General features: G+C 47.1%; 1 protein-coding gene across 3 annotated transcripts; it reads right to left on the bottom strand.

The window, feature by feature from the left end:
- Positions 1 to 6612: 6612 nt before the first annotated feature.
- Positions 6613 to 26947, bottom strand: RCC1L (RCC1 like). Of its 3 annotated transcripts, XR_012583516.1 has the most exons (12): positions 26591 to 26947; positions 25408 to 25537; positions 24393 to 24521; positions 23535 to 23601; positions 22449 to 22500; positions 20834 to 20918; positions 19658 to 19839; positions 17784 to 17868; positions 16541 to 16714; positions 15044 to 15129; positions 10478 to 13595; positions 6613 to 10445 (listed from the first exon to the last, which is right to left on the bottom strand). XR_012583516.1 is itself a non-coding variant. In XM_005491759.4 (11 exons), the coding sequence occupies exons 1-11, from the start codon at positions 26930 to 26932 to the stop codon at positions 13518 to 13520; spliced, it is 1410 nt and encodes a 469-aa protein (XP_005491816.3). In that variant the 5' UTR covers positions 26933 to 26947; the 3' UTR covers positions 6613 to 13517. The 3 variants fall into 3 exon arrangements, 2 of the variants coding, with proteins under 2 accessions (XP_005491816.3, XP_074413201.1); XM_005491759.4 differs by having other exon boundaries at positions 6613 to 13595; XM_074557100.1 differs by lacking the exons at positions 6613 to 10445; positions 10478 to 13595 and adding an exon at positions 13626 to 13976 and having other exon boundaries at positions 26591 to 26925.
- Between the last annotated feature and the right edge of the window lie 1001 nt (positions 26948 to 27948).

The following is a 27948-nucleotide window of genomic DNA, read 5'->3' as shown; positions in this document are numbered from 1 at the left end:
GGGACACCCAAGGACACCCAGCACGGAGAGCAGTGGGGTGGGCCAAGAGCAGATGGACAGACTGCTGCCTCAGAGAGCCCTGAAAACCAGAAACACAGTGAAATATGGAATTAAACAGAAAAGACCTGGCATAGTACTGGCTTGTCTCCTTGCATCAGACTTCTGAGGACTGCCCATCACTGCCTGTGTTGAGATAGGATGCAAAGGGTTCTGTTTCCCCTGACAGAACAATTTGGTGTTGAAAAAGAGGAAAATATCCAATTGTTTGACATTTCCCCTTTTTCTTTCTCCCTGCAGTCAAAGCCTGGCTGCTCTGAGAAAGCCTGGGCAGGGGGAGCCCAGCTCTGGCCAGCTCCTGGCAGTGGTGTCACCCAGACTTGTGTCTGCATTGGAACTTGGCTGCTTTGGGTCAGGTTTTTCCAGTCACTGCTCCAAGTATTTTCCTGCCCTGTCTCCAGGACTGCTGTTGTCCCCTTACCCCACATCAGAGCCTTCCCCCAGCCCTTGTTGTTCCTCAGCAAGAGGAGGAAGGGCTCTTTTCTCCTGTCCCCTCAGGCTTTTCCCATCCACTGTGCACTCATGGGGAGATAAAGGATTGCCCAGGGTCCCTGGGGAGCTGCTCTTGCACATCCAGGCCCCCTTGGCCAAGAGCCACAGCTCTGCCAGGGACAGAGGTGCCTGAGTCCTGTGGGGACCCTCCTGCAGTTTTTCATCCCACAGGTGGAAATTGCTGCTGCCTGGGGAAGCAGAGTGGTGCTGAAAATGCCTCAGACCTGCTGGCATCTGGTCCTGCACAGGTGATGGGGCTTTTCCCATGGGGAAGCAGCAGTGTGTTCTGTTCTGGCTTGTACCACAGCTGAGGGCCAGCAGGGGCCTGGCACCAAGGCCACAGTGGCACCTGTGTCCTGGCTGTGCCCTGGCCACTGCCAGCACTGTGCAGGACAGCAGAGAGCAGTGCTGGGACACAAGTGTGACCCAGGTGTGGGTGCCAGCCCTCTGCCCCACTGTGCCCATGCACCAAGGGCTGCTGAGAGGAGGAGCTGCCTGCAGAGGATCTTGCTGCTGTGATTGCCAGCCCCAGCTTCTCTTGCATTTCTTACCTTCTTCCACTTCAGGCTTGACATAAAGGATTTGCAGATCTTGCTGTTTTCCTGAGGGCTTTCCAGCCAGAGACGGAGACAGCCCCTGGCAGGATTTCCCTGAGGCTGTGCCATATCCAGCTGTGAGCCAGGGGTTTGCACTCATCTGGAGGCAGAAAGCAAAGCAAACACCTGGGATCATGCCAGGGGCATGGTTTTACTGGTGTGTAGGACAAGCAAACACACACAGACAGAGCTGCTTGGTTAGTTCTGCATTCACAGTACTGCTTGGAGGGCCAAGCAGTTCTGGTTTCTGATGCTGCTGGATTCAAACTCTGAATTTCAAATCTGGTTGTTCACCAGTGGGATGTTTTGTGGTATCTAGACAAGGAGTCAGAGCACCCATGGGAAAAAGCAAGGATGACTTTCCTTGGCCCTACTGGAGCTGCAGCATCCCTGCTGAGGAGCACTGAGGCACACATTCAGTGCTTTACCAAACTGGATGTCCTGCTGTTCCTTATGTGGGTTTTCAGAATTGTCCCATGATATGTTTATATCCACTCCTGATTTCTGGACTAAAGGTTCATTCTAGATGTGGCTCTGTGCATCTCTGGGTTTTGTTTGGAAAGGTGCTTTGGTCTCCTGCCAAGGACACAGGCACAGGCTGTCACAGAGTGCTGAAGGCATTGGAGGTGTTTGCTGTGGCTCTGCCCGGTGCTGAGGGCACTGAGCTGGGCTGGCAGTGGTGGCTTCTCAGCCCAGGTGTTGTCAGGGGTTTCTCCTTGGGTGGCAGATGGGCAGCACGGCTGGGGAAGGGGATGTTGAGTTGCTGTGCAGCTGCTGAGCTGCCAGCCAAGGTTTCTGCCCAGCTGAGTTGGTTCTGAGCCTTTGCTGTGTGTGCAGGGATGGTGCCACTGTGCCAGAGTCACCAGGACAGGTTTTCCTTCTGCTCTGGGTTCTGTCAGCCTTTGGGAGGTTTTGGCATCAGAGAGTACCAAGTGTTGCTGTGCATGTGCCAGTGCTGCTTCCAAAGGACTTAGCATGGATAGGAAGGAATTAACTTGAAACAAGCAACAACTTTACTGAGCCTTAAATGAAAGCAAAAAAAAAAAAAAAAAAAGGTTTCATGTTCTAACATTGCACTCAGGCTATTTTAGAGGCTGAAATTTAAATTTTTTTCCCAAGGTAATCAGCCTTATGTTTGTGAAATCTGTAGAAAGCTCTGGTATTTCAAATCTTCCAAAGGAAGGTTGATGTCCCAGCATAGGAGAGTTGGCCTGAAAAATTCACAGGATGTAAAATGCCATTGAGGGACTCTGATGCTGCCACAGTCCTTGGCTTCACCTTTTGATTTCCTTTTATTATTTTGTCCTGACATCCAAGAAAATTGTTTCAGACGACTTTATGCTTTCCTTTCAGTATCCCTTTGATATTTTTTTGGTGGGAACTGGGATACTCCAAATGTGGCCATCATTGGTGGAATCTGTCCCTGCACCAGCCTCAAGTCAGGATCAGTGCAAGCTTGCACAGCAGTGCTGGATGTCAGACCTGCTCTGCAGGAGGGGCTTTGTTCAATATTTTCATAGTAATAATAATCCCACCACACTATTGACACCCCAGTGCTGAGTGAACCCAAATAGGGGAGGGCTTTTAAAGCTGCTCCATAGCTCCCACTCTCTCAGCACCCAACCTTTGGGGTGGGGAAGAAGAAGTCTTTTCCTATTTTTAAAGGAAGAGTTTTTTTCTCCTTATGATAATCTGAGTATCTCTGGCATTTTGCTGCAGAACTGAGGGGATAAAGCAGGAACATGTCTCAGTGGACACCCTTGGCTGGGTGCCTGGAGTACCTGCAGCTGCCAGGGCTGCCCTCAGCATCCCTGCTCACTCTCTGGGCAGTTCCACCTGGCCATGGCTGCTCTGATGAGGGATTGCCTCATTGCTGCAGGGTCCTCCCTGTGCCCTCTCTCCTCTCCTTGCACAAAATTCACCAAACAGCAAAATGCAGAAGTGTTTCCAGCCCTGCAGGAAGGGGTAGGCAGGGGAAGGGAGCATGGCCTTGATGCATCCTCCTTTCTCTAAGGCCTTTATTTTCTTAGCAGCCTCAGCCTTTCCAAGCTGTGTTATTAAATAGAATTTTGTCTTTGTCCCTCAACCCAATTAGAATTTGACTACAAATTCCTTTCTACTGAGCAAGTGTGTGTGTGTGTATATATATATATATATATATATACATATACACACACACACACATGTTGTTTCCATAGAAATCCATAGTGTGTTTCTATTGCACACCTGTAAATACCATGTTTGTGTGTAGGGTGTGTCCTGTACATGGTGTGGGCCCTCACACACATGTACAGGGTATGTGTGTATCCTCTGGGCACACACCTTTGTGGGGGCATCTATGTAGTGAGTAGGGTATACACACACTTATTTACCATATATTTTTAATTCAAGATATGGGCAATATGAGTATTAGTTCTACTCCTGCTTTTTCTCTCCATGTGTTAAGTGAAGAGCAGCAGTGGAGTCAACCTGAAGCAAAGCTGGGGCTCCTCTGCTTGCTGGGAGCAGCATTGGATTTCCCTCCCTGCTTCAGAAAATCCTGAAAATTCTGTTCCTCTCCAGTTTGGTGCCTCAAGCACAGAGGCTGTAGGAAATCCACTCCTTTTTCTTTCTGCATGCTTTAGCTGCTGCCCTAAATTGCCTCAGCCTGTGAGCAGGGCTGGTCTGTTTGCACAGTGCCTGCCCAGAGCCTGGCTGGGGTTTCCAGAGGGGCTCCTGCAGGCACAGGGCACTGCCTGTGCCTTCCCCTGGCAGGGCAGGAGCTCCTGAGGGTTTCCTGCAGCTGGGGAAACCTGGGGGAGGCTCTGGGGGGCCTGGGCTGGGCAGCAGCACCCCCTCAGAGCTGCCTCCTGGTGCCCTTCCCCAGCATCTCTGCAAGAGTTGAATTCCTGGTGGGTTTGTCTGCAGTGGCGGCCCATGGCTGGTGCAGGGTCTGATATTTCTTGGGGAATTCACATTTGTTGGCCTGTGAGGAGCTGAAATCAGTGGTTTATTTTTAAATAGATGGAAGTGTTGGAGGGTCTTTTCCTGTTAAAAGCAGAAGAGGCTGCTTGAACTGAGTCACTGGTTGGGTTCTGTGGCCAGAGGAGTTCCTCCCATCTTTGTGGTTTTCCCCATCCATACACCCACACAACTGTTCAAGAGCACCAGGTCGTCCAGACTCCTTAATTTAGAGGTCAGCAATGTGAATAGGAGGTGCTGGTCCTGCATTGGTGCAGTCACTGTTCACTGAGCACAAGTGTTCTCTCAGCACTGGATAATTGGTATTTTCTGTTACTGAAAAGGGAGAAATTCTTTGGTTGTTGAATTCATTGCTGCTAATTCCTGAAAGGAGGAGTCCCCAGCAGCATTCTGTAAAGGACAAGAAGTCATTTTCTGACGAGGATCTCTTCTCTCTCTGTTCCTTTGACTGTTGTGGACATCTCCAATAAGCAGCTTAAGGCATCTCACTTACCTGTTCCAGTCCTGCCTGCAAACACTGGATTGGATTAAACTTTTATTACGTGCAGGAGAGTAAAACCCAGTAATCCTTTGCCCATAGTATTTACACATTGTAGCATGCACTGGGGTGTATTTACATTGGCTGAAATGTGCAAACCTGCCTCCAGATTTCCAACCAACCAACCATGAGTGCGTCTGTCTGTCTGTCTGCACTCTGCCATATGGCAGGGGTCTGCAATATCCCTCAGGCATCCTGGCAGCACTGAACTGGTGTGGAAACAGTCTGCACATCCTCAGCAAGGCTGTGGGGCCTGCCCGGGCTCCCTGCAAGGGAAACACTTCACTGTGAAGATAATCTTGGGTTATTCTGCTTTCCTTGGCCTCCTTTATTTAATCCTTATGAAGCACAGCTGGGTTGAACTACCAGCTCCAGTTAGCAAAGGTGAGGGGAACAAAGGGGTTCTGCAGTGAGAGACGTGCCCTGGATGCTGATCAGCACATCCTGGCTGCAGCAGGAGCAGCTCTGCAGATGCTCTGCTGAGCACAGAGCCATGCACAGCCCCTGCTGTATGAAGGGGAAATGGATGAAGTGTCAAAGTACATCTCATTTTAGGGTGTAAATTTTAGGGTTCAGCACCTTTCTGGAACATAGATAAGCCAAGATCCTTTCTTGGTCTCTCTAGACAGCAATGGTCATTTCAGGTTCAAAGCCTGGGAATGAATTAACAGATAACCTGGTTATTGCAGATTACATGGAACAGCTTCCCCCTGCTCCATAATTCTCCTGCAGCCATGACCTGTGCTTCTGCATGCCCTGAGTTTGCAGAGGGAACACAAACCCCTGGCACCTCCTCCCAGCTGGGAGTGCCCAGTTTTGAGGCCAAGGTGAAGGCAGTGGCAGAGGGATGGCAGCTCCTCCCCTGCACAGCTCCAGTGTGGCCACAGCCAGCCCAGCTCAGCCCTGTCCCAGCTCTGTGGAGCAGGACAGTTGCAAACCAGCTGTTCAGTGCCCTGGGATCCCTTGGGGTTTTGGTTTCATCCATTTTTAGCTTTCTGCAAATATCTGTAAATGAACTGTGGGTGGATTTTGGAGCAGACATGGACAGGAATGCCCATCAGGCATCTGGCAGGATTGAAATTTTGATTTATGTTTGAGAGCAGAGCAGGAGCATGTCATGCCCCCTCTGTCCAGCCATGTCCTCTGCCTGTACCATAGGAGAGCTGACCAGGTGCCATGTCCCTCTCTAGGCAGACCCAGTGGTTTTACCAGGGTCCTCCCAAACCTAAAGGATTATGCAAAACCAGGGTTCCTTTCATCCTGTCACCCTTCACTTTGGAGGGGCTGGTTTCTTCTTCCCTCCTTGTGTGGCTGTGCCAGAGGCAGTGCCTGTTGCACAGCTCCTATGGGAAGATGCCATTGAGACTGCAGTTCAGAGTCCCCCTGCTCTGGCTCATTTTCTGCTTCTATTTCAGCATCCTGAGGATTTAAACCAGCTTTCTGTAGTTACAGGAATAAGCTTGAGGATTCCTACTCTGTTACTTGAAAAACATTTTACAGGTACCTGATTCCCTGGTCCTTGTGGAAATGCTGCTTGAAGCACCCACTTGCCAGGATGCTGCTGTGAGCATTATTGCTCCTTTGGGCCCCAAAAGGGGAATTCAGCCCCATTTCCAGCTAAAGGCTGAAGCAGCCCCAGGGTCAGGCTGGATGCTGCTCTGGGCCAGGTCACAGGGGAGAGACAGCCCCAGTAAACCCAGAGCTCCCTCATCCTGAGTCCCTGCTGCCTGCACAGAGCCATTCCCACCAGCTGGAAGGGAATTTCCCTTCTGCTGAAGAAAAGCAGCAGTGTCCTCTGTGAATTTGTGGTCAGTGGCAAAAGCAGGAGTGTTTGCCATGTGGGACATTGAAAGGAGCCAGGGGTTCCTATAGAGCAAAGGAGGGAAAATCTGCAGCATTTGTTGCAGCTGTTTCTTGCAATGATTTCTAATGCCAGCCTTGGATGGGGTTGAGTTTTTGAGATCACTGAAATTACCTGAAGGGCTGGTGCTGCTCTGTGGGACATGGCCTCTAGGCAGGACCAACCTGCACAGAGAGCAGGACCCTTCCCACCAGGGCTCAGCCCTGGGGCATGGGATGTTCCCTGCAGCAGGACAGACAGACAGGCTACTGAACCAGGGCTGCTCTTGAAGAAATCCCCGAGTTTAAACATTTCCTTCCTGGGAGCAAATCTCTGTTCTTCCTGGCACTGTGTGTCAGTCAGTTGGTGCAGATGCAGGAGGTTCAGAGTATGGAGGAGGTGGCTCTGCAGGAGGAGCAGCCCATTTCTCCTCCACCTGTTAGGAACTGTCTGGGTGAAGGAGAAATGGGGTGCTCCTTCTCAATGACCTCAGCCATTTTTTAGTTGTGTCATGGAATTAAAAATGAGTCATGTCCTTGTTCTCCCCCAACCCCTCCTACCCAGATCCCTGCCAGTCCCATGTGCCAGTGCTTCTTTCCTTCAGGTCTTTGTTCTCCAATTGCAAACTGTTCCAGTGACACCATGGCAGAAAATCAGCATCCCAGGGCAGTCTCTTCTGGGTTCTTCTCATTGTGCTGGTTCCACGGCTGCCCTTGCCTCCCAAAATCCTCCTGCATCTGCTGCTAAAAATAATCCTGCCAATCCAATGGCTATTGATAGTGTGAGAACTGCATCCAAGTGCCATTAGAGCCCAGGTTAATGCCTGGAAATGCACAGGGCAGTGCCTCTTTCCAGCCCAGGACTATGGTGTCACAGCCAGCAGCGTTGTGTCCCCTGTCCCTGCTGGCTGTGGCCAGGCATTGTTATCCCTCCCTCCCCTGTGTGTGGGCTCCAGGCTTGACTCTGGGGCTTGTGGGACATGAAGGGTGTGGGACATGAGGAGCAGGCTGTTCATTTTAGCACAGTGGCAGCCACGGTTTCTGCCAGTGCATCCTCCTGCACAGTGACAGAGAGGGGACACTTCTCCTGCTGACCCAGGCACCAGGACAGCCATGGCTCTTGGACAGGCAGAGGAGACTGCCAGGCAGTAACTCATAGCAGGATGCAGCTTCAGAAACTCTGTTCCAGCCTTTGGAAGAGCCTGTCTCGTTCCCTTACTGTTAACTCCTTACATAACCCATTCCCCCCTTGTTTCCATTAGAATTAGAGGGTGGGTGATCACCTCAATTTGCTTGACCTGCTCCCAGCACCCAGCAGCTCCTGCTGCTGCTGGGATTTGGGTCTTGGTGCCCCAGTGCCCAGGGAGCACCTGCAGCCCCCTAGCAGTGAGCCTGGCACAGCCTGGCACTGCCAGGTTGGCTCCTGCTGTTTGGGCAGCCACAAGGGTGAGTTCTGGGGGAGCACTGCACAGGGGGAGGAGGAGCCTCATTCCCCCTCAGTGCTCAGGGCACATTTTTGGTTTGGTCCTTTGGGCTCAGCTCCACAAGCCCCCAGCCCTGCAGGGTCACACAGGGGAGGGTCACAGCCCCAGCACTGCTGCAGTTCAGGGCTGGTTATGAGGGGCTGGCACAGCACCACCTTGTTAGTGCCTAAATGGCTTAAACAAGTGTGAGCATTTATCTCCTTCTCCCCTTTGTAAGGACTCCAAAGGAGCCCAGATTCCTTCCAGAGACCTACACAACACTAACCCCAATTTCTAGGGCTGCCAAGACAGCAGAGATGCTCCTGGTGCAGAAGCTGCCTAGCTTGGATCAGGGTCTGTCTCTCATCCCTGACCACTTAGAACAGCTGTGCTGGCCAGCCTGGGGAGGAAACAAATCTTGAGGACTTTTTAATTTAATAAGTTATTTATGTATCATTTGCTCTGTGAGTGAAATAGCACTTTTGGCCTCAGACACACACCAAACAGGCTGAAGTGGGGCTGGGAACCCCAAACTATTGCAGCCTCTCCTCCCTGCTCACCTCACAGAAACCCCATGCAACCTTTCACTGGGGAGGGTAGAAAAAAAAAAGTCTATTTATTTCTCTTTAATTACCAGATCTGATGTAAACAGACAGGGTGGGGGAATCCTGCACATGGAGGAGCCTTTGGTGCAGCTCCTGCTCTGGGCTGCAGCCATGGAAAGGCTGCTTGCACCTGCCATGGGCTCAGTGTGGGTGGCAGTTCCTGCAAGCCTGGGGGTACAAGGGGTGACAGGGGAGCCTGAATGCATCAGCTGCCTCCATGCCCTCTGCACAAGGGGGGGATGTTCCACCAGCAGGCACAGGGAGTGGTGGCAGCAGCTTGGGATCATGCACTGGACATTGTGTGGAGCTGAGAAGTGGCTGCTTTGCTTTCCCAGCAAGTGCACATGCTGCTTTTCTTTGCTGGTCTTATGCTGAAAAGCTGAGATTTATGTACTGTATGAAAAATAAAACAAAACAGAAAAAAAGAAAAAAATCCTAATGTTCCAAAAGAAATGACAGTATATTTTGTACTTTGTAAAGTAATTAAATCGAAAAAGAATAAAAAGTAAAACTTATGCTGTCTGCTTTTGTACTGATCAAACTGATGAAAATAAAGCAGAGCTTGGCATTGTCTGTGAGATGTAACTCTCATTTCTTTCACCTCCAGCCATGAAGGGTAGGTCTCACACTCTCACACTCTCACACACACAGTTTATGAAGGCAGCAGCCACCCCTGGGGCTCTCTGGTGTCCAGGTCCTGTCTCTGGGTGCACTGTACCCCTACAGATGGAACCACCAGCATCTCCATCCTCCTGCTGTTTTCTGGAAACCACCAAACCTGCCCTATGCTCTTCCTTTAAAATAAGAGGTCAGTGGGATGCTGCTGGTGCATTTGCCAGATGAAGTTTTACCTGCTCACTGCAGAGTGCAGGAGCCCTGGGCAGCCCCCCGAGGTCCTGGCAGGACACCCCCAGACCCTGCACCCCAGCACTGGAACAGGCTCAGCCTCCTCAGGGACTGTTTCAGGGCAGCCACTGTGGGTCCTGAGTCTCAGTCAGCAGCACCACTGTCACATGGTCTGCAAGGAAAAGCTGAACAACCTGGGTGAAATGTGCAAGAAAAACAGTGAAATCAGACATCTCATCACCCTATTACAGCTTTAACCTTTTATAGTGGATGTTTAAAGGGGAACAGCTCATCCACATAAACTGTAGTCAAGAAAAGCATCTCCTTTTTAGTGTAGTGCAATCCATTGTTTACTCTGGTGATCAAGTGTTAAAACATCCATGTAAGAAATTAACTGAGGGATTGTTAATATGGAATGCAGCCTAAAATGCAGAGCATTGCTTCAAGGGTTTAATCCAGTAAAACAAAAACCCAAATAAATCAACACAGACACTGCCACAACCTCAACACTGCCTGCAGCTCCCCACAAAAGCAAATGGCATCTTAAGGTAAATAAGAGGGCTGAGGACTGGTGTCCAGACCCCAAAGACACTGATGCCTTCTCCCATCAGTGTTTTTCTTGCCTCACCTGCCCAGACTCACCACTTTAAGCAGGAGGTGCTGGGGCACTGGAGGGAGATAGGGGCAGATGCCAGCCCCTTGCAAAAAACACTACAAAACCAGATTTTTCTGAGTTATATATGATGAAGCACAGTGAAGGAATATTGTTCCAGGAGTATTTTGAATGCCAAAGGCTAATTACTAGTTCTCTGACTCATCTGTTTTTGAAGGATCCTGTAGAGAAAAGTCTGTTGTAACACAGCAAGTGCCTAAGATAATCTTTGCCTTACAGGTGTTCATGTGTTTTATCCCTCAGTCTGCTGACAGAGGAGACCAGCAGGGCAGCCCAGGGGAATGCTGCACTCAGCTCTCCAGCAGGAACTGCCAGGACCCCTTGGGATGGTGGGCTGTGGGGGCTGAGCCTGTGCAGGGGCACCTGGGCCTGAATCTGAGTTTGTGCAGGGGCACCCGGGCCTGAACCTCTCCCCATCCTTCCTGCAGCTCCTCAGCCACTGTGGCAGCCCTGCTGGGCCCCTGCAGTGCTTGGAGCTGTTCCTGCACAGGGCTCTGCACCAGGGGAACATCCTGAAGCCCTTCTGGGCTATTTTAAGCCCAACACACCAGCACAGTGCTGATCTGAGGTAAATCACTTGTGCAATCAATGCCAAATCAAGTAGGTTATTCTAGTTCTAATTTGAGCAGCTCCCCATGTGCATCCTTGGCCCAGACACTCCCTCACTGCAGGTATATTTAGGGATGCTGGTATATTTTGGGCTGTCTACTTTGCTATACTTTGAAGGACAAAATGATGCAAAGTTGCAGTGCAGTTCCCCATGGCAGTGACCTGAAGCTACCCCAGCAGAGCTGGGCTCCTGTGTGGGCCTGACCCTGCAGGAGGAGCAAAAGGCACTCAGGTTGGATCTGCCTTCAACAGGCAAGGGGGTGTGGCAGAGAAAGTGTTTTCATTTTCTGAGCTAAGACTGAGCCATCAGCAGCTCTCAAAGAACTGTATTTTACAAAGGGGGAAAACTGCTGCACAGCAGCAGCCAAAAGAAAGGAGTAAGAGTCTGTGACAGAAACCATGTAGATACAAAGGTCAGCAGAGCAGATGAAGGAAGAAGAAAAGTCAGGAGCAGGGCTGAGCCAGGGAAGAAGGGAGATGTGTGGGAAATGCACTGTCAGACTTCTATTCAGACACACTAATTCCTCATTACCCTGCTCTACTTCATTGGCAATAAAATAATTTCCCCACCATGAGTCTGCTGTGCCCATGATGGTATCAGCTCCTCTGTCCTTGCTCTAACCCATTTTTTCCTACAGATTCTCTCTCCCTGTCCTGCTGATGGGGGAGGGATGGCAGAGCAGGTTTGGGGGCACCTGGCTAAGGTCAAAATGCTCCCCCCACACTGTAACCAAACATGGGTACGTGCTGGTGCTTGCCAGACTGCCCTCACTGCCACCAACCTTGTTCCCACCAGCAACATGGCTGAGAATGCCACAACCACCACAAAGAAGGCACAAACCCCCCCACTGCACTAAGCCCTACAACACTCCTATGTAGGGCTGAAGACCTCACTGGCATCTCATTAACACAAAGAATTTGCAATTTATTGCACAGCAAGAATGCAGCACCAGGACTGAACCCAGCTCTTCAGAAGGCCCAGCCCCAAGGTGCACTGGGAAACAGCAGGGAATGAGAGCAGCTGAGAGCCCAGCACCAACCAGCCCACCCCAACAGCAACATCCATGAAGGGAATTGTTTGTAACACCTTTCTCACCAGTTTTTGTATGTTTTCCATGGTTTGATAAGCCTCCTCAAGCTGAAAGGGCAAACCTACTCCCATGAGGCCAACAAGACATGCCTGGGCACTGCAAGTTGCCCAGAACCAGGTGTAAATTAAAGCCAACCAAATGGAGTCCAGAGTAGTGAAGGTTTGCCATTTCACAGCAGCTTTCTGTTCTGCCTCGCCCACCCAGCAACATCAACAATTCAAGAGATGTGTCTCTATTTCCATGTACTTTGGTTCACCTTTCCTACAATTTATGCAAACCCTTTAAAACTTATTTAATCAAGGTAAAGGTTACACACCAAGTTTTGGTACAGAATTCCATCGAATGAAGCCAATATATGTGGTGTGCCATGGGTGCAATGCCTGACTACAACAGTATAAATCCTGCTGGTTTGGAGCTGGCTCAGCTGACAGAAGTGGTTTCCTGTCACATAACTGAACCAAAATGCTGCAGTTCAAATGCAGACTCAATCAATGCATGAGCAGATCATGCTCAAGAAAATTCCTATTACTACTGATAAAGATTTTATAATCACTTTATTGAAAATCTACTAGCTTGGATTCCACCAAAATAGTTTGCACACCAGAAATATCTCACACAGAAAGAAAAGACACAACTCTGCCTGATGTCTGGAGTGTTTCACAGGAGAGTTTCCCACACATGGGTGTGAGATGGGTAAGTGCCTGCTACAGTAACACACAGCTGATGTATCCCATCTCTATCACCTCACTGCTACAAAGGCACCAAGGGATGAATTTCTGCTTCTTACCCATCAAGACTCCTTCCCCTGCTAGGCCATGCTGAAATCCCCTGCTAATTGCAACTGAGAGCCAGAGCTCTGAAAACAGAAAGGGTGTAGGGAGTCCAAAATAAATCAAAGGCAGTGATGTGTGATCAGCACAAGGAGACAAAGGTACCTGAGGGGCAGTGAGCACTGCTCACATCCATCCTGAGCACTGATTTTGCAGGGCTTTGTCTCCAGCCTCCCTCAATAAGCTGGATTGGCTGCTGTCACCATCCATCTGTCCTCCTGCAGCACAGAGAGCCTGCTGTCTTATTTGATAGTACTTACCCCTGCAAACAGGTTCTCACTCTGTGTTCCTCTGGTGTTCAGTCTTTAGCACTAACACAGAAAGCCTTCCACAGCCCAGAGACACATCACTGCCTCAGGCAAGGGCTGTGCATCATTTCTGCACAGGGCACCAGCCTGGGCACAGCACAGCTCAGGGTGGCCACCCAGGACAGCTGTGCTGGGCTTCAAGCCCTAGCATGATCACTCTTCCACAATTAAAATTAAAAACCACCCAACTTTTCCCTTTAGAAATAGTTTGGCTCTGCCCAACGCTGACTCCAGAGCTGGTTACAGTAAATGTCCATGTTCAATGTCCTGTGCTGCAGATTTCATCCATGCCAGTCTTCCTTGAGGGAGATGCTCTTCATCTTCAGGCACAGAGGGGCTCACCAGCTTGGGCTGGGCCTCAGATCCTCTGGGAGCTCATCAGGAAGGAGCCAGAGCACTCCTTGCATTCCCACACTCCTCAGGGAATGTGCTTCCTTCCTGCAGCCAGGCCAGGGCATCCCAGTGATGCAGGGATGAGAACACACCCAGACACTGCTATGGCTGTCTCTGCTCAGTCTCTTGGTTTCATACAATGAGTTTTCCTTTCCCAGAAGGCTGTCACCAAGCCCCTGCATGGCCCTGGAGCAGTGCTGAGAGCCAGCAGCAGCCCTAGGTGAAAGACCTGACCATGCTCACCATGTGATCAACTCCACAGGCCACATCCACCACCTCACCAGGGACAGTCACCTGGGTGAAACACAGCACAGGGGGTTATTTATCACACCTGGCATTTCCTATTTCTCATCCTCCTCCCACTCAACATGCCAGCCAGTTTCACTGGGATTTGTACCAATATAATGCCAACTAGAAAGCACAGAAAGAGCAAGATTCAGCACCAGGCAGGCTTGTGCATGAGCTGTGAAATACTCCTCTCTTGCCTTCACAGAAGCACACAAAGCTTTGGAAGGAGAAAGAGGAGCAGGCTCACCAGCAGAGAGAGGAGATTGGAGCCTCAGCCCATCTGCTCAGCAGCAGAAGCAGCAGGACTGAACAGAGCATAATCCAGACATGAGGAAGAGGATCTGCCCAAGCACCAGAGGGATTTGCCTCTTCTTTCATCAGCAAGAGCTGGAACAAGGCAAAGGCTCAACTCAGCCTAAGGCAGTTTGTGCTTTGATGCTGAGACCAGCTCCTCACTCCTGAAGCTTATTCACTTAAAACTGACTTCAAACTTGAGGAAAGCAGAGTCTAAAAGAGCAAGTTTTTCCTCAGAGGCAAGAGAGAGGACAGCAGCCAGTTCTAGGGCAGGAGGTGACAGACAAGGATCCTGGCACAGTGCCACAGTACTGTCAGACAGGAGCTGGCTGTCTGAAACAGCACAACCCCCAATGTCCACATCTGGGGAAATGAATTCAGAAATTCCACCCAGCCACAGCAGTGTGATTTTAGGCAAATGTTCCAGAGCTGCTCTGGTTTTGTTCATTTTTAAACAAAGATGAAAATATACTACAGAAACACATTTACTGCAAGTTCAGACACACAGACAGGGACTCCAGGGTGGTCCAACTGATTGCCTCCCTCACCTCCTGCTTGGCCTTCATGGACACCAGGAGCAGCTGTTAGGCTGAGCTCCAGAAGCAAAGACTCTTCCACATCCACTGAGTCTGGCTCTCAGAGCCAGCTGGGAGGAAACAGTACAACTGGAAGCACTGTGAGACAGCTCTGAACACAGCTGAAGGAAACTCACCACTGTGTGGACCTGTAGCCACTACAGACCAAAATGTTCACCTAATTTAGGTGAGCAATGATTTGGACAGATGGCCAATACTGATGTTTCCTTTGGAGCACATCCAAACAGAAGAGCAGGTTAGAAGGGGAAGGAAGAGGCAGGAAGGGTAGCAAGCAGATGATGGTGGACAGGAAGGAGATAAAAACTGTTCAGATGTGGTGGCACAGCACCAGATGCTGTTTTAGGATTCAGAATCATTACTGGCATAGCAGACTAAAACATTTACTGAATATCTCCATTCCCAGGCTCCACAAGGACCTCTGGAAAACAAAGCACTCCTACAGTCATCTTAGCCTTCCACTCTTTTCAGAATTACTCAAAACCACACAGCAAATGATGGTCCTTGCCCTCAGGATAACAAACTAGCCAAGGAATATACTCTTGGCCTTAATACCACCATCCTTACCCTCCATGGGAAGTACTGGTCTTCCATTCTTCCAGTTCCCAGGCACCCTCTTAAATTCTTCCCCCACACAAAGAGTTCTCCTTTGTCTACACAGGAGAAAAAAAAATTAGAAAAGAACAGTCATTAAAAAGGAAGAATTCTATTTGTGATGCTGGCAAATGTGGCTACAGTGTTTCTGGGAGTACACAGGGTTATACAGGCAGTATGACAGCTACCAGATTTACTTCAATGTACAATAAATGTACTTGTGCTTGGAGAAAATGATGCCTAATGAGAGTACAAGAAACAAATTCTGTGCACAAGTCTTTGCTTCCCCCTCTTACACCACCTGCTTTGGAATTTTATTTGAAAGAAGAGTGCAGCAGCAGAAATTCCAGGGAATCTTTTGTGAAGTGAATAATTTGTGTTTAAAGTTAGACAGCTGCAGCTGATCTGTATCAGCTACCACCAGAGCAAATCCAGTAAGCAAGGCAGTGAGATCTGTCCCAAGCCATGACCTGGAGATTGCTTCCCTGACTGTCTAAAGCAGTGACCTTCTAATGACAGCTAGGGAAAGGCAAAAATTGGTGTTCAACAGAGTTGAAGAGTTTTGAGCTCCTCAGGAAAACACACAGATCTCAGAAGTGTTTGGATCAGCTCCTCAGCAGAAACAATCAAAACACAATCGATAACATAACTTTTATGTATGATGAACAATTTAATCAGAGCACTGTTCTAACTCATTCTGAATACCAAGGGGAGCCATTTACAAGCACCCTGCACCAACCTGACAGTGTCACACTGTTGTGTCACACATTCTGCTTGTCCCCAAGGACTCAGCCCTGGCATTTTTCCTGCTGCCTGATGTTAAATGCCTTTCAAATGTCAAACCCTTCAAAGGCTGGGAACCCACACAGGGTGCACAGAGCACAAGATCATAACCTTTGCATATTAAATGCATGGGTCTGCCCACCTCAGGCTGCTAGCTCAGTTGGCCAGAAATGCCAAGAAACGCTGATATTTACCTTCATTTAGACTCAGTTTTAGTTTGTTCATTCATCACATTAATTTTCTAAACTGCTAAAGTGCAGCAGACTGACTCATTCTATATAGGAAAATGAAAAAAAACTTCTGGATTTTGTGTATGAGAAAAGTTTTTTGTGGAAAGACAAATAACACTTTCTTAATTAAAGCATAAGTTAGCACAAAACATATGCAGGAACCATGCTGACACCTGTCTGGCTCCCTGCTGCTGCATTCCAGTGTGCCTTCAGTTTCAAGAAATATGGGTGCATTTATTGGGCTGTGTGGTTTTGTGGGTTTTTTTGTTTGGATTTGTTCTGGTTTTGGGTTTTGGTTTGGTGGGGTTTTTTTGGTTGTTTTTTTTTTTTTTTTTGTGATTTTTTTGTTGTTGTTATTGTTTTGGTTTTGTTGTTTTGTTTTGTTTTTTTCTTTTTTTCTCTTCTGCCAATAACACAGCAACATGACCTCTCCATGGGAGCAGGATGAGAAACTTACTTGTAAGGGCTGCAAACTGGCTGAGCCCACAGCGAACATGAGCAACACGAGTGTCTGGGCTGAAGTCTGAGCAGCCAAAAAGGCTGGGTGGGATCATCTCTGGCTCTGCTGTCTCTGTTAGGTTTGGTCCTTTCCCAAGAATTCCATATCCCCAGACAAAAACATTTCCTTCTTCTGCATTACAATAAGAACAAATTCTGTTAGAAAGTCTGTGCTTGTGAAATTCATGCCACAACCAAAAGTTAATCAGAACCAAAGAGATGTTTTCCTTTCTTCCAACTCAGTCTAACACTTTTTGATTATTTAAAATCTGCAAAAAATGCCCATCCAAATCCCTCAATCTTTTCCTAAGCTATGCAAGCAAATCAAGCCCCCCAGGCAGAACTTTTATGGGGAAATAATGCCAACACAAGAGTGAGCTGGATAAAATCCTACTGACTGATGGGACAGAGGTTGAGAGTTTATTATCATGGCTTTCTTCCCTGATGATTTTTCAAGTGGCAGTGAAGCTGTGGGCACTGACAGACATGCCCAAACCAGCAACTGGATGTCACTCTGCCTGGCATTCTGCCCTAAGCTGGGTGCCTGGGAAAGGCAACAAGCATAAAAAAGAGTAAATTTCTATGTCAGCTTGCTCTGGTCCCTTCATATTAGAAGCTCTGGTCATCACAAAACCTCCATTATAAATATGAATATCTTCATGGAGATAATTATTCAAGAAAGCAATACAATCCCCTCCTCATTCCTTCATGCAGCAGCCCCCCAGCTGTGCTCCCCAGACACTGACAGCCCAAAGAACAGGCACTAAGGACCTGCTGCAGTTTCACTGTTCTCAGAACTCTCTTCTTTCCATCCTAGTTCATTATATATAAACATGTCAGATTCATATGGAGTCTGAAGGGCTCTACTTTCTCTCAAGTGCTGCCTTACTTCCTCCCCATACCCATACTCATCATGGGCCATACTCAGTATGACCAGCAAGAGACCAGAGGAGCAAACAGCTGCCATGCTCCTGCTCCAGCCTGCAGAGCACTCACAACAGCACACACTGGGGCAATGCTCTGCACTGTGAAAACAACTCAACAACTCCTCTACACATTCTTAAACCATGTTTCTCAGTCTCCCAGCTCTCCTCACAACATACAGTATTTCCTGTTTCCAGAAAACAAGATACTTGGTTCATAATGTTACAATCCACCTCCAGCGCAGCCTTGCACCAAGTGAATGATTCCAGAAGATTCACCTGTTAGCACAATGTTGCCAGTCCCTCCACAGGCAGCCTCCTTCACCTTCCCAATCTTGAATGGCAAATGCCTGGGAACATTCACCTGTACAAGATTTCAGAGGAGTTGTTAGAAACAAGGCAAACTGTCACAGACATCTTTTATGAAAAATCCTTTCCTCAGGATTTTTCCTCCTGAGAAGCTGAGAGGCCTCAGGAACAAAATGTAAACAATGATTATCTGCTGCTGTGGAATGCAACAGGTGCATCTGGGATTGGTCTCATAGAGTTGTTTCTAATTAATGGTCAATCACAGTCAGCTGGCTTGGACACAGAGTCCAAGACACAAACCTTTGTTATCATTCTTTCTTTTTCTATTCTTAGCTAGCCTTCTGATGAAATCCTTTCTTCTATTCTTTTAGTATAGTTTTAATGTAATATATATCATAAAATAATAAATCAGCCTTCTGAAACATGGAGTCAGATCCTCATCTCTTCCTTCATCCTCAGACCCCTGTGAACATGGACACAGTAAACTACAAACTGCACATACATTTTAACTTGTTGTCTAGTTCTGGTTAGACCTTACATACATTGGATCCTGATACAACCTTTATTGCCTCAATTATAAAATTAGTGCAAGTCCCAAAATGAAAAAAAAAATCTACATGAAATTCATTAAGGTGAGGACAAGGTGGGAAAAGTTACCCTACTAGAAAGTTTACATGCATGGCAACAAGGCTGAGAATGACTGCTGCTTATCCCTGGCTTTTAAAGTCAGACACAATGGGCAGGTGAGCATGTCTTCAAGTCTTCACACTGGATTAGATCACTCAAATTCAGTCTGCAGTGGCATTTTTAACATATTAGGGAAAAATTACTTAAAGAAAATCACACTTATTTGGTACAGTCCAACACAACATACATACACAGCTCAACATGTAAAGAGCCATCTTCAATTTTATAGCTCTGCCATTCTACACTTTGGACTGCATTTATATTTTTGCTCAGACTCTCATTTTTGGCAAATATGCCATTCATCCAATTCAGATGCCACAACCCTCCTTCACACACCCAGCCAGGAAAATGCTACACTGCATAATCTGATTCTGTCCTCAGGCCTTATGGGTCACAGCATTTAGCTCTAAAGTCACACCAGGAGAGGCACAGGAAAAAAAGTTTTCTAAAATTTTGCTAAAATTGTTCTAATAAAATTGTCTGCTCTTACCCTTCCACCAAGAGTAACTTAAGTATTAATTTCTTGACTCCATTTCCTAAAGCAGCTGTAACATGAGACCAACAGCCTAATTACCCCAGTAATACAATGCCCATTGTGAAGACAGCACTCTGCCAATGCCCCATGCAAGTTTGCTCCAAAAAACCCTTTTAGCTGTGAGACACTGGAATTTGTTAATTTGTTTATGACTCAGTTATAAAAATCACTAAGGATGTCCATGAAAAATTCACCAGCATACAAGGTGGACTGGAAGGGACTTCCAAGGGCCATCTGGATCAGAATTAAGCTCAAAGCAGTAGGACTTGAAATCCTAGATTAGCCAGCCAAAAAACTAATTCCTGTCCTGAAATTAGCAAAAGCACTTGAGCTGGGTCTCAATTTGGTGCAAAGTCCATGGGATGGAGAAAGAAAAACATGGAGTTCTTAGGCTAACAAACTGGGGTGAGGTGACAAACTTTTGCCTACCAAACATACTGCCCCCTAAAGCTACACAAACATGTCAAACAGGTTGGTTTTGAAGCTTATGTAAAAACAGCCTGCTAGTGGTGTTTGTATCTGCTGTAAAAAGAATCCAGAATAGGGAGAAACATGTAATTTTTAACTCTGTGCCCAGCAGCTCAACTGAAACACATAAAAACATACTCTCAGGTCAACTGACCTGTGTGGTTTCTGTGACAGAGGCCAACTGCAAGTATTCTGAATTTCCCCAGCCAAATACATCTCCTTCATCTGAAACAGCCAGACAACAGTCCCCATAGGAGGACACCTGGATGATGTTTACTCCAGCAATGTCACCCTGCAGCTTAGTAGGAACACTGGTGATGTTATAGTGTCCAAGACCTGAAAGGAAAAAAAAGCAGAGATTACGAGGAATTTTCTTCCAGACACACTTTTGATGCCTGCATAGGACCATTTTTGTCATGCTATAACAAAATCACCCTTCCTCTGAAATAAACCTTTCTGTCCATACTGCTTACTGTCCAGCAGCTGCAACAGACAAGCAGCCACAAACACCACTTCCCCTGGCCAAAGCCACCTCTCTGGAGTACACAACAACTTCATGCAATCACACCCTGGAGAGTCTCAGATCTCTGCATGGACCAAAGTGTTTGAAGAGCAATAACCAAACCAGGCAGGTATCCCAAAGGGATGAAGTTTCACATCCTGTCTTCTGCAAGGAGAGCCATGGGTGACAGCACACTGCAATCAGTTAGACAACAGCAGGGGAAATGGCAAAAGAGGCTGGGAAGCATTCTACATGACAAATTGCTGCCTGGAAAAGAGACCACAATGTAGGTGGCAGCCAGGTTATATTATACTGGCACAAAAGAATCATGGGAGGAAAGTTTTGGGAGAAGGAAAACAAATAAACAGTAGGAATGACTGTGAGGAGGAAGTTCTCTGCAGCAAAAGCCACCACAAGAAGAGCCTGCCCAAGGATCCCATGCTAAATCATGCAACAGCTACCGAGGTTTGTCAGTTCAAAAGAGCAGACCAGACCCCAAAACAAGAATCAGGAAGGCAAAGCTACCCCAAAACTGAAGAGCAAAGCTGCCCATGTCACATCCACATCCCCTCAGAAGCTTTAAACAGCTGATACACTCTCCTCTGACTGCATGCTTGGATTACCAGAGCAGCATCCTAAAGATCCTCAAAAAATGAACTGGATTGTCTCAGTTTGGTTACACAAAAATACTGAAAACATCTACACACAACTGGAAATTTTAGCAGCCCCTTTCTGTCCACACATACATGAAAAACACACAACTTCTCAATTAGGACAGCTTGCTATATACATCAATTCCCTGAAAAGCAAGCTGAGCTGAGTTCCTACCTGTTTGTCCATCAGCTCCCCATCCACATGCATAGACTGAACCTTTCTTGGTTCTAAACAGACTGTGGTCCTGCCCACACACAACCTGCACACAAACAAGAACTCAGTCAGGAAAGGTTCCATGTTCAGACTTGATTTAGTGAAGCATTACTGACAGACAAATTGAGCAATGAACCTCTGTGATGTCCATCAGCTCCGATTTTGACCTTTTCCTCCTGATCACATGGCTCTTGAGAAAGGGAAGGCCAAGAACCACAAGATACAACACAGAAAACAGCAGAATTTTCTTTATGGGAAGTGATGCTGCAGTTGAATTATTCTAAGATCCAAAACAAGGAAAGAAAGCTCAATTCAGCAGTACAACACAATAAAAGCAGCAAAGAGAAAATAAGAGCTCTCCCTTCACAGGATGCCAACCACATCATTCTTGATGCCAGCTACAAACTGCTATGGATTCCTTGCCATGTAAGCACTCAAGGCACACAGCTGTTCTCAAATCTGTATTTATGCTGAACCAGCCTTCATGCCTGCCACAGGCTTGGCATGAATTAAAGCCAAGGAAAAAGCCATTCAAAAGCAGACATTAAAAATTAAAGATTAAAGAAATTTAATCAACAAGTTAAGAGAGTGACTACCAATAACTGCTGTTATCAAAGTACAAACAGGCACCAAGTATCCAACCCTCCCTGAAAAAGAAAATCATGAAAAGTCCAAACAGAAGTTTTACAAGCCTAATTCAAAACAGTTTTAGGATGAACCACAGAAGAGTCTATCAGGTGGGTGTAAATGAATGACCCTCCCTTGGAACAGGAGCAATGTCTGTCCCTGTATGGCTACAGTGGCAGAGACATCCCAACAAACTGCTCCTGTGCATGGAATACTGCAGCCATGGCAGGTGTTGCTGCTGCCCTGCAGTGCCTTGCTCTCCTAGGAACCTGACCTAGTGCTGGCTAGTTAACCTAATTACAGGATGGTTTCACAGCTCATTTCTGAAAAGGCAAAGACAAAATTTAAACTCCTAAGCAATATAAAAGTGACAAAAGGGAACAAGAAATCACAACAGGAAGAGAGTAGTGGAGTGCAGAGCCCAGAAGTAGACACAGTACTCTGAGTGTGGCTGAGTAGAAAAGAAGAATTATCCTGGCCTGCAGGTGACACTCCTAATGCAGCCCAGGGCATCCTGAGCCTTCTCTACACAAGGCACAGAGCTGGGTCATGCTCAGCCTGGTGAACCCTGGGCCTTTTCCACAGAGCTGCCTCCAGACAGTCACCCCTAGCCCATGGGGGTGTCTGAAATTGCTCTTCACCAGCAACAGCACTTGGCCATTTCCAAGTGCTGAACTTGATGAGGTTCATGCAGGCCTATTTCTCCAGCCTCTGGATGGCAGCACCACCCTCTGGTTTATCAGCCACTCCTCAGAGTTTAATTCATCTGCTATCTGCTGAGGGAACCCTCTGTGATCCAGATCATCAGTGAAAACATAAACAGGACTGGACCCCAGATCCCCCAGTACCCCACTTGTTGCTGGTTTCAACTGGGCTTTGAGCCAATGGCTGCCACCTCTGAGCCTGGGTCAGCTGCCCCCAATCCATTTCAGGACTGAGCTCCTCTCACCTGGACAACTCTGCTGTCAAATTCCTTCAGCTGATGAATGAGATGGCTTCCACTGGGCACCAAACAGCCACCAAGAAGAGAAAAGGCAACACAGAGGATTTCAGAAGACTGCAAAAAAACACAAAAGTAAACCTGCCTCTACTGAAAGCCATTTTATTACCAGTCCAGAAATTTGTTTGCATGCAGTTTCACTGCAAAATACCTGCACAAAGAAGGAACATAATTCTGCATTCTCTTATTGAAGAAATTAAGAACTGTCATTTTTTAAATATAAGCTCATGTGGCTGGGGTAGGGGCAACCCTCAAAGACAGTCCCTAGTCTAGAATGAGCACAGACACTACATAATACTGCAGTACCCAAACAAACACTACACTTAGCTAGAGATAATCCAGATAGCCCAGAGCACAGTGTGGTACTAACAATTCTGTCATTTTTTTCACAATACAGGAATTATCAACAATTCAATGACTTACTTCCAGTTCAAGACTAACAAAAGCCACCTAATTACAGCTATTTTCTCAAACTTTACAGACCAAGTGTTGTGGATCACAGAGCAATTTTTGGTCCTACTAAGGAATCAGAAACTCAACATATTCCCACTATTCACTTACAGAGTACTTTGAGCCTATGTTTTGGTGAGACCCACAAAAAACCCAATGAAGGAAAAGTATTACAGACTGAGAGGCAGTTACAGCAGAGACTTAACAAGAGGATGCCTCTTTCATAATTAAATAGCACTTCTAACATCCTCCAGAACAGCACTTGTACACTGAGCAGCTAAAGGAGAAAGCCCAACTACTAACACCAATTACCTCAAGCAATTTATGAAGGCTGGGTTCTCCCACTATGCCCTGCAAGAACTGTCCCATGCTGACATTCTTTTGTCTCTTGTGAATGTTGTCAGCAGAGTGCCCAGCATGGGTTCAAAGTCAGGATGTTTGTATGATGCCTGTTCTCAGACTCCTTAATCTTAATTGGCATGTTTATGCTACCAGACCTTTTCCACCTTCAGGCTTTTCTGCAGGGTTGTTTTTATGCAATTATGTTTCCAACAATAAGAAAGTTCAGGATTTTTGAATTCTCACCTGTAAATTTCATCTTCAACAACTTTCCGGCCACACTGTCCGTAAGAATTGTTTCCCATTGTGAAAACTGAAAAACAATTATGAAACACACCAGTTTTATTACTGCCCAATACCCTGAAAGTCTCAAAATATTTTCAGGCAGTTCTAAGTCTGGAAGGTGGAGCACAGCAATGTAAATATTGTCGTAAGCTTTTTTCAAAGTCCATTTGAATGAAAGTGACTGTATCAATTTTCACCAGCAGCACCCAGCAGTATTGCTGCAGGCACAGAGCAGTACCTGGAGCCTGCTGTCTGTCACAGAGGGAGTTCCCAGTCCATCCTGCCACTGTCAAAGACACTCAGAGCAGCATTCCCACAGGAGTGGGAATCAATGAATCAACCAGCTCACCCACTAAGAAGCTGCACTGGATCACTTGGTGCAGCACTGAAGCCACTGCACCAGAGCGTTCCCAGAGATCTTCTCTATAAAGGACTACTAATTAATTAACTGCCTTTATTAACACAGCACTCTGGGGCTTAAAGGGGAAGTAACACAGGAGCACTGGCACAGTCACCCAAATCTGCATTCAAAAACACATCAGAGTGAACAAGACAAACAAGCTGCACTCAGCCAGGCCTGGGGCTACAGAAACAAACCTTGTAGTAAAAACATTTACATTTTGAGCTAAGTGAAGCTCACAGCTTTCCCTCACAGAAGCAATCCCACAAAGGCCAACAGCTGCCTGCATCCCACTTACAGTGCAAACATCTCACCTGGGATATAGCTCTAAAGGCCAGAAGACAATTTTTTTTTTCCAAGCTTTTAGTAAAAACATAGCCAGGCACCCATAGACATCCCCAGCACAAGCAACACTGTACCTCCTTCACTGTCTGTCAGCACCAGGGAATGGGCTCTCCCACAGGACACCTGCAAGACTCGAGTTTGCTGTGGTTTCTCCAGTGGTAATGGAATTGGAGATGGTTCCAAGACATATTCATAGGCCTTAGCTTAAGGGAAAGAGAACAATTTTATGTCATTAAATTCAACATACATCTGCAGATCCTGTTGTACATTCACACACTCATTTTTGCTTTGTTATAAAAGCAGATACATTTTAGAAAGCCTAAACTAACACTAACCAAAGAGGCTGACAGGGATTTATCACAGAGGGAAGAAGGTAAAAGCTATGGAAATAGCTGAAGTCAATAATCACTGCCTAAACAAAAGTCCACCATAACTAGAGAGTGAATGTTGTTAAGGCTTCAGGTGGCAGAATTGTCAAACTGAGGCTTTCACCCACATGTTCAACCACTTCAGAGTTTAATACCATGCACAAACACTCTGGGGATATTGCAAACAAGATACAGGAGCAACAATCACAAAAATGTATCAGGAAAGGTGAACAAAAAAAAATCTTAAAGAAAAGTAGATTACAGGCACTTTCACAAATAAGGAATGCAACAAAGACTAGCTAGGGTAAGTCTATAGGGAATAAGACATCCAATGTTTATGAAAAATGATATGCTCTACTTTAAAAAGATTTAGCAACTTGAAGAACATGGACAGAATCAGTTACAGTCAACTGGGGCAGGGGGGAAATGACAGCAAATCATAAATCAATACTAGGGAAAAAGTTAAGAGGAGATAAAAAGCCTTGATACCAAAGTTACTGTAATAAGTGAAATCAAATCCTGGAGGGCCCAAGGCAATATTGCACACAGGCAGCAGTGCTTTACTGGTTCTCAATAAAAATAAAAACTTTAACAACAACACAGCCTGGGACTGCATCCAAGCCTCCTGATGTTTTTCACAGTCCCAAACACATGGAGATTCCTGTACCACAGGGAGACTGCAGTGTCACCCTGTAAGTCTTTAACACATTTAAATCCTTACTTTGATCTCTTCTGCTCCTCTGGAATCCAAGCTGGGAATCCTTGTTGAGCCCCATGCCCCACACTTTGGTGATGTCTCTGGTATTGGAAGCCAGCAGTGTGAATCCATAGCCACAGGCAGCAGAGGAGATCTTTGAAGACAGACAAAACCCACACCATTCAGTTAGAAACTGTGGCTTAGAAAAGCAAATTTTACTCCAAGCTACTTGTTCATCAGCATTCATTCTCATGCAGCCCAATTCATGGCATGTATGGTCTTCGAAAAATTATCAGCCGTCTGTGATAAGCACAATGGTGAAAACTCTGGCCCAATCATTCTGCCTTAAAAGTTTTGGTTTTATGTGCATACATCTTTATTTCTGCATTATCTTGGCCCCATTTAGCACCACAGAAAGACTTGTTTGCCGACCTACATCTGCAGATTTAAAAAAAATTTAAAAAAAAGAAAGATACAGAGATATTAAGAGAATAACATGTTTTACTCCTTTTGGGGAAAAAAGCCGAGCATAAGAGGCACATGAGGAGCATCTGTGGTCACTTGGTGTTCAGTCTGGAGAAAAGCAGCCTGAGGTCAGATCTCACTGGGGGCTGCAGAGAGGCAGCCCCGACCTCTGCCCAGGGACAGGACCCGAGAGCAGCAGTGCCAGGGGAGGTTTCGATTGGATTTCAGGAAGAGGTTCTACCCCCAGAGGGTGGACGAGCACTGAACAGGCTCCCCAGGGAACGGCCCAAGGAAAGTTCCAACAACTCTCAGGTGCAGGGTGGGATTGCTGGGCTGTCCTGCACATGATCCGAGTCCTTTCCAACTCAAAATATTCTATGAACGCTCTGACTTCTTCTGCAGGCGAAAGCAGAGCAGGCAAAAGGATAACATGATTTTCAACACAAGCTTCCCGTCTGTCACGTGGGAGCAGCCACTGAAGAGGCCCATTTTATCTGGCAAATACTCTTCACACCCTGGCTCTCTAATGCCTCTGACAAAATTACAAATACATATTTTCTAAACTATATGCTGTTGCAGTTAAAACAGTCATCATCCCAAGCGATACCACTATATCGATAAAAAAACACTGAATCACAGCAAAGCCTTTAAACCAGATCGAGTTTCTCGGCTGTGCTAAGCCCTGAGCAGGCTCCAGAGGCCGGGGGGACACGCTAGCCCCGGCGGACCGGGCCGGGCCCACCTTGTCCTCGGTCTCCAGGCGGTACGGGGTGGGCTGGATGCGCCGCGGCTTCTTCCAGCCCGCGTCCGGCTTCACGAAGCTGGGGACACCCAGGGCGCCCGAGTAGCTGAAGCCCCACACGAACACGCGGTCCTTGCGCTTGGCCGCCTTCCCCGCGTACTGGAACACCGGGGCAGCTTCGTCAGCCTCCCGCAGCTGGCGGGTGCTCGGCGGCCGCGCCGACACGCAGAAACCCCTGCAGAGCAGGCGCCGCGCCACCCCCGCCATCGCTGCCCTCAGGCCGCCGCCATCTTGGCCGCCCTCACACGCGGACGCGCGCAGCCTCAGCTCCCCTGCGCGCATGCGCGCGCCTCTTAAAGGGGCCGCACCTCCCTCTGAGGGGAGCGTCCGAGCCCGCCTGGATCCTGAGCTATGCCTGAACTTAGAGCCAGGCCTGAGCCTACAGCCCGGCCCAAAGTCACGCCTAAATATACACCCCGACCTAAGCCTAAATCTAATGTGAAAAACGCTAATCACTTGGTTTTAAAATTTTTAAAAGTTTAATAGTAATAAACTAGTTAAAAAGAATAGTAACACAATTAGAGTAATAACGATTTAGACAAATTGAATTAAGACAATATGAAACAATAAAAGCAAAGTGTTACAGACGTCTGAGTACCTCTTTCTAGGCATCACGAGCCCGAAAAAAGACACCCGTTAACAAAAGATTAACCCTTAAGAACAATGGTCTGTTGCATATTCATACACTTCATACATAATGCATAAATTCCATTCAAACACAAAATTCTGTCTAGTGTTCATCAACTTCTTCCCTCTAATCTTAACAGCTCCTTCGAGGCAGAAAGAAGTTCGTTTCTTCTGATAAGAAGGCAATAAATTCTCTTCCTCTGAAGGATTTAAGTGTCCTGTGGCTGCTATCTCACTGCGAGTCCTTTCTTTAAAAAAAGTATCTTACACAGCATCGTTTCTGTTTTAGCAATTTCTATAGCCTAAAACTATATTTAACGCAATACCTGAGAGAATTAATACAGCGTTACTTTCTAACACAACACATATTCATTTTCATATTTGCGAAAAGCCAATCATAAAATACATGCGTTTTTCACATAAACACATCCCCAGAGCCCAGTGTGGGTTTAGACCCAGCCAAAACTAAAACACCCAGGCACAAACCTACAGGTCGACCCAGCGCCATCCCAAATAAAGGCAGCCCTGGCTGGCACAGCGATGGCGGGGCTGGCTGGGGCAGTAACCAAGTGCAAAATGAAACTCCATGTGAGAGGCAGCCCTGTCTCAGCACTGAGCCCTCGCTGTCCTCTCGAGGGAGCCAGCAGCCGCTTTCTAGGAGGAAGCTGCTG

The sequence above is a fragment of the Zonotrichia albicollis genome, chromosome 22 (genome assembly GCF_047830755.1).
Source record: "Zonotrichia albicollis isolate bZonAlb1 chromosome 22, bZonAlb1.hap1, whole genome shotgun sequence".
NCBI lineage: Eukaryota > Metazoa > Chordata > Aves > Passeriformes > Passerellidae > Zonotrichia > Zonotrichia albicollis.
This window is presented reverse-complemented; position numbering and strand designations above follow the sequence as displayed.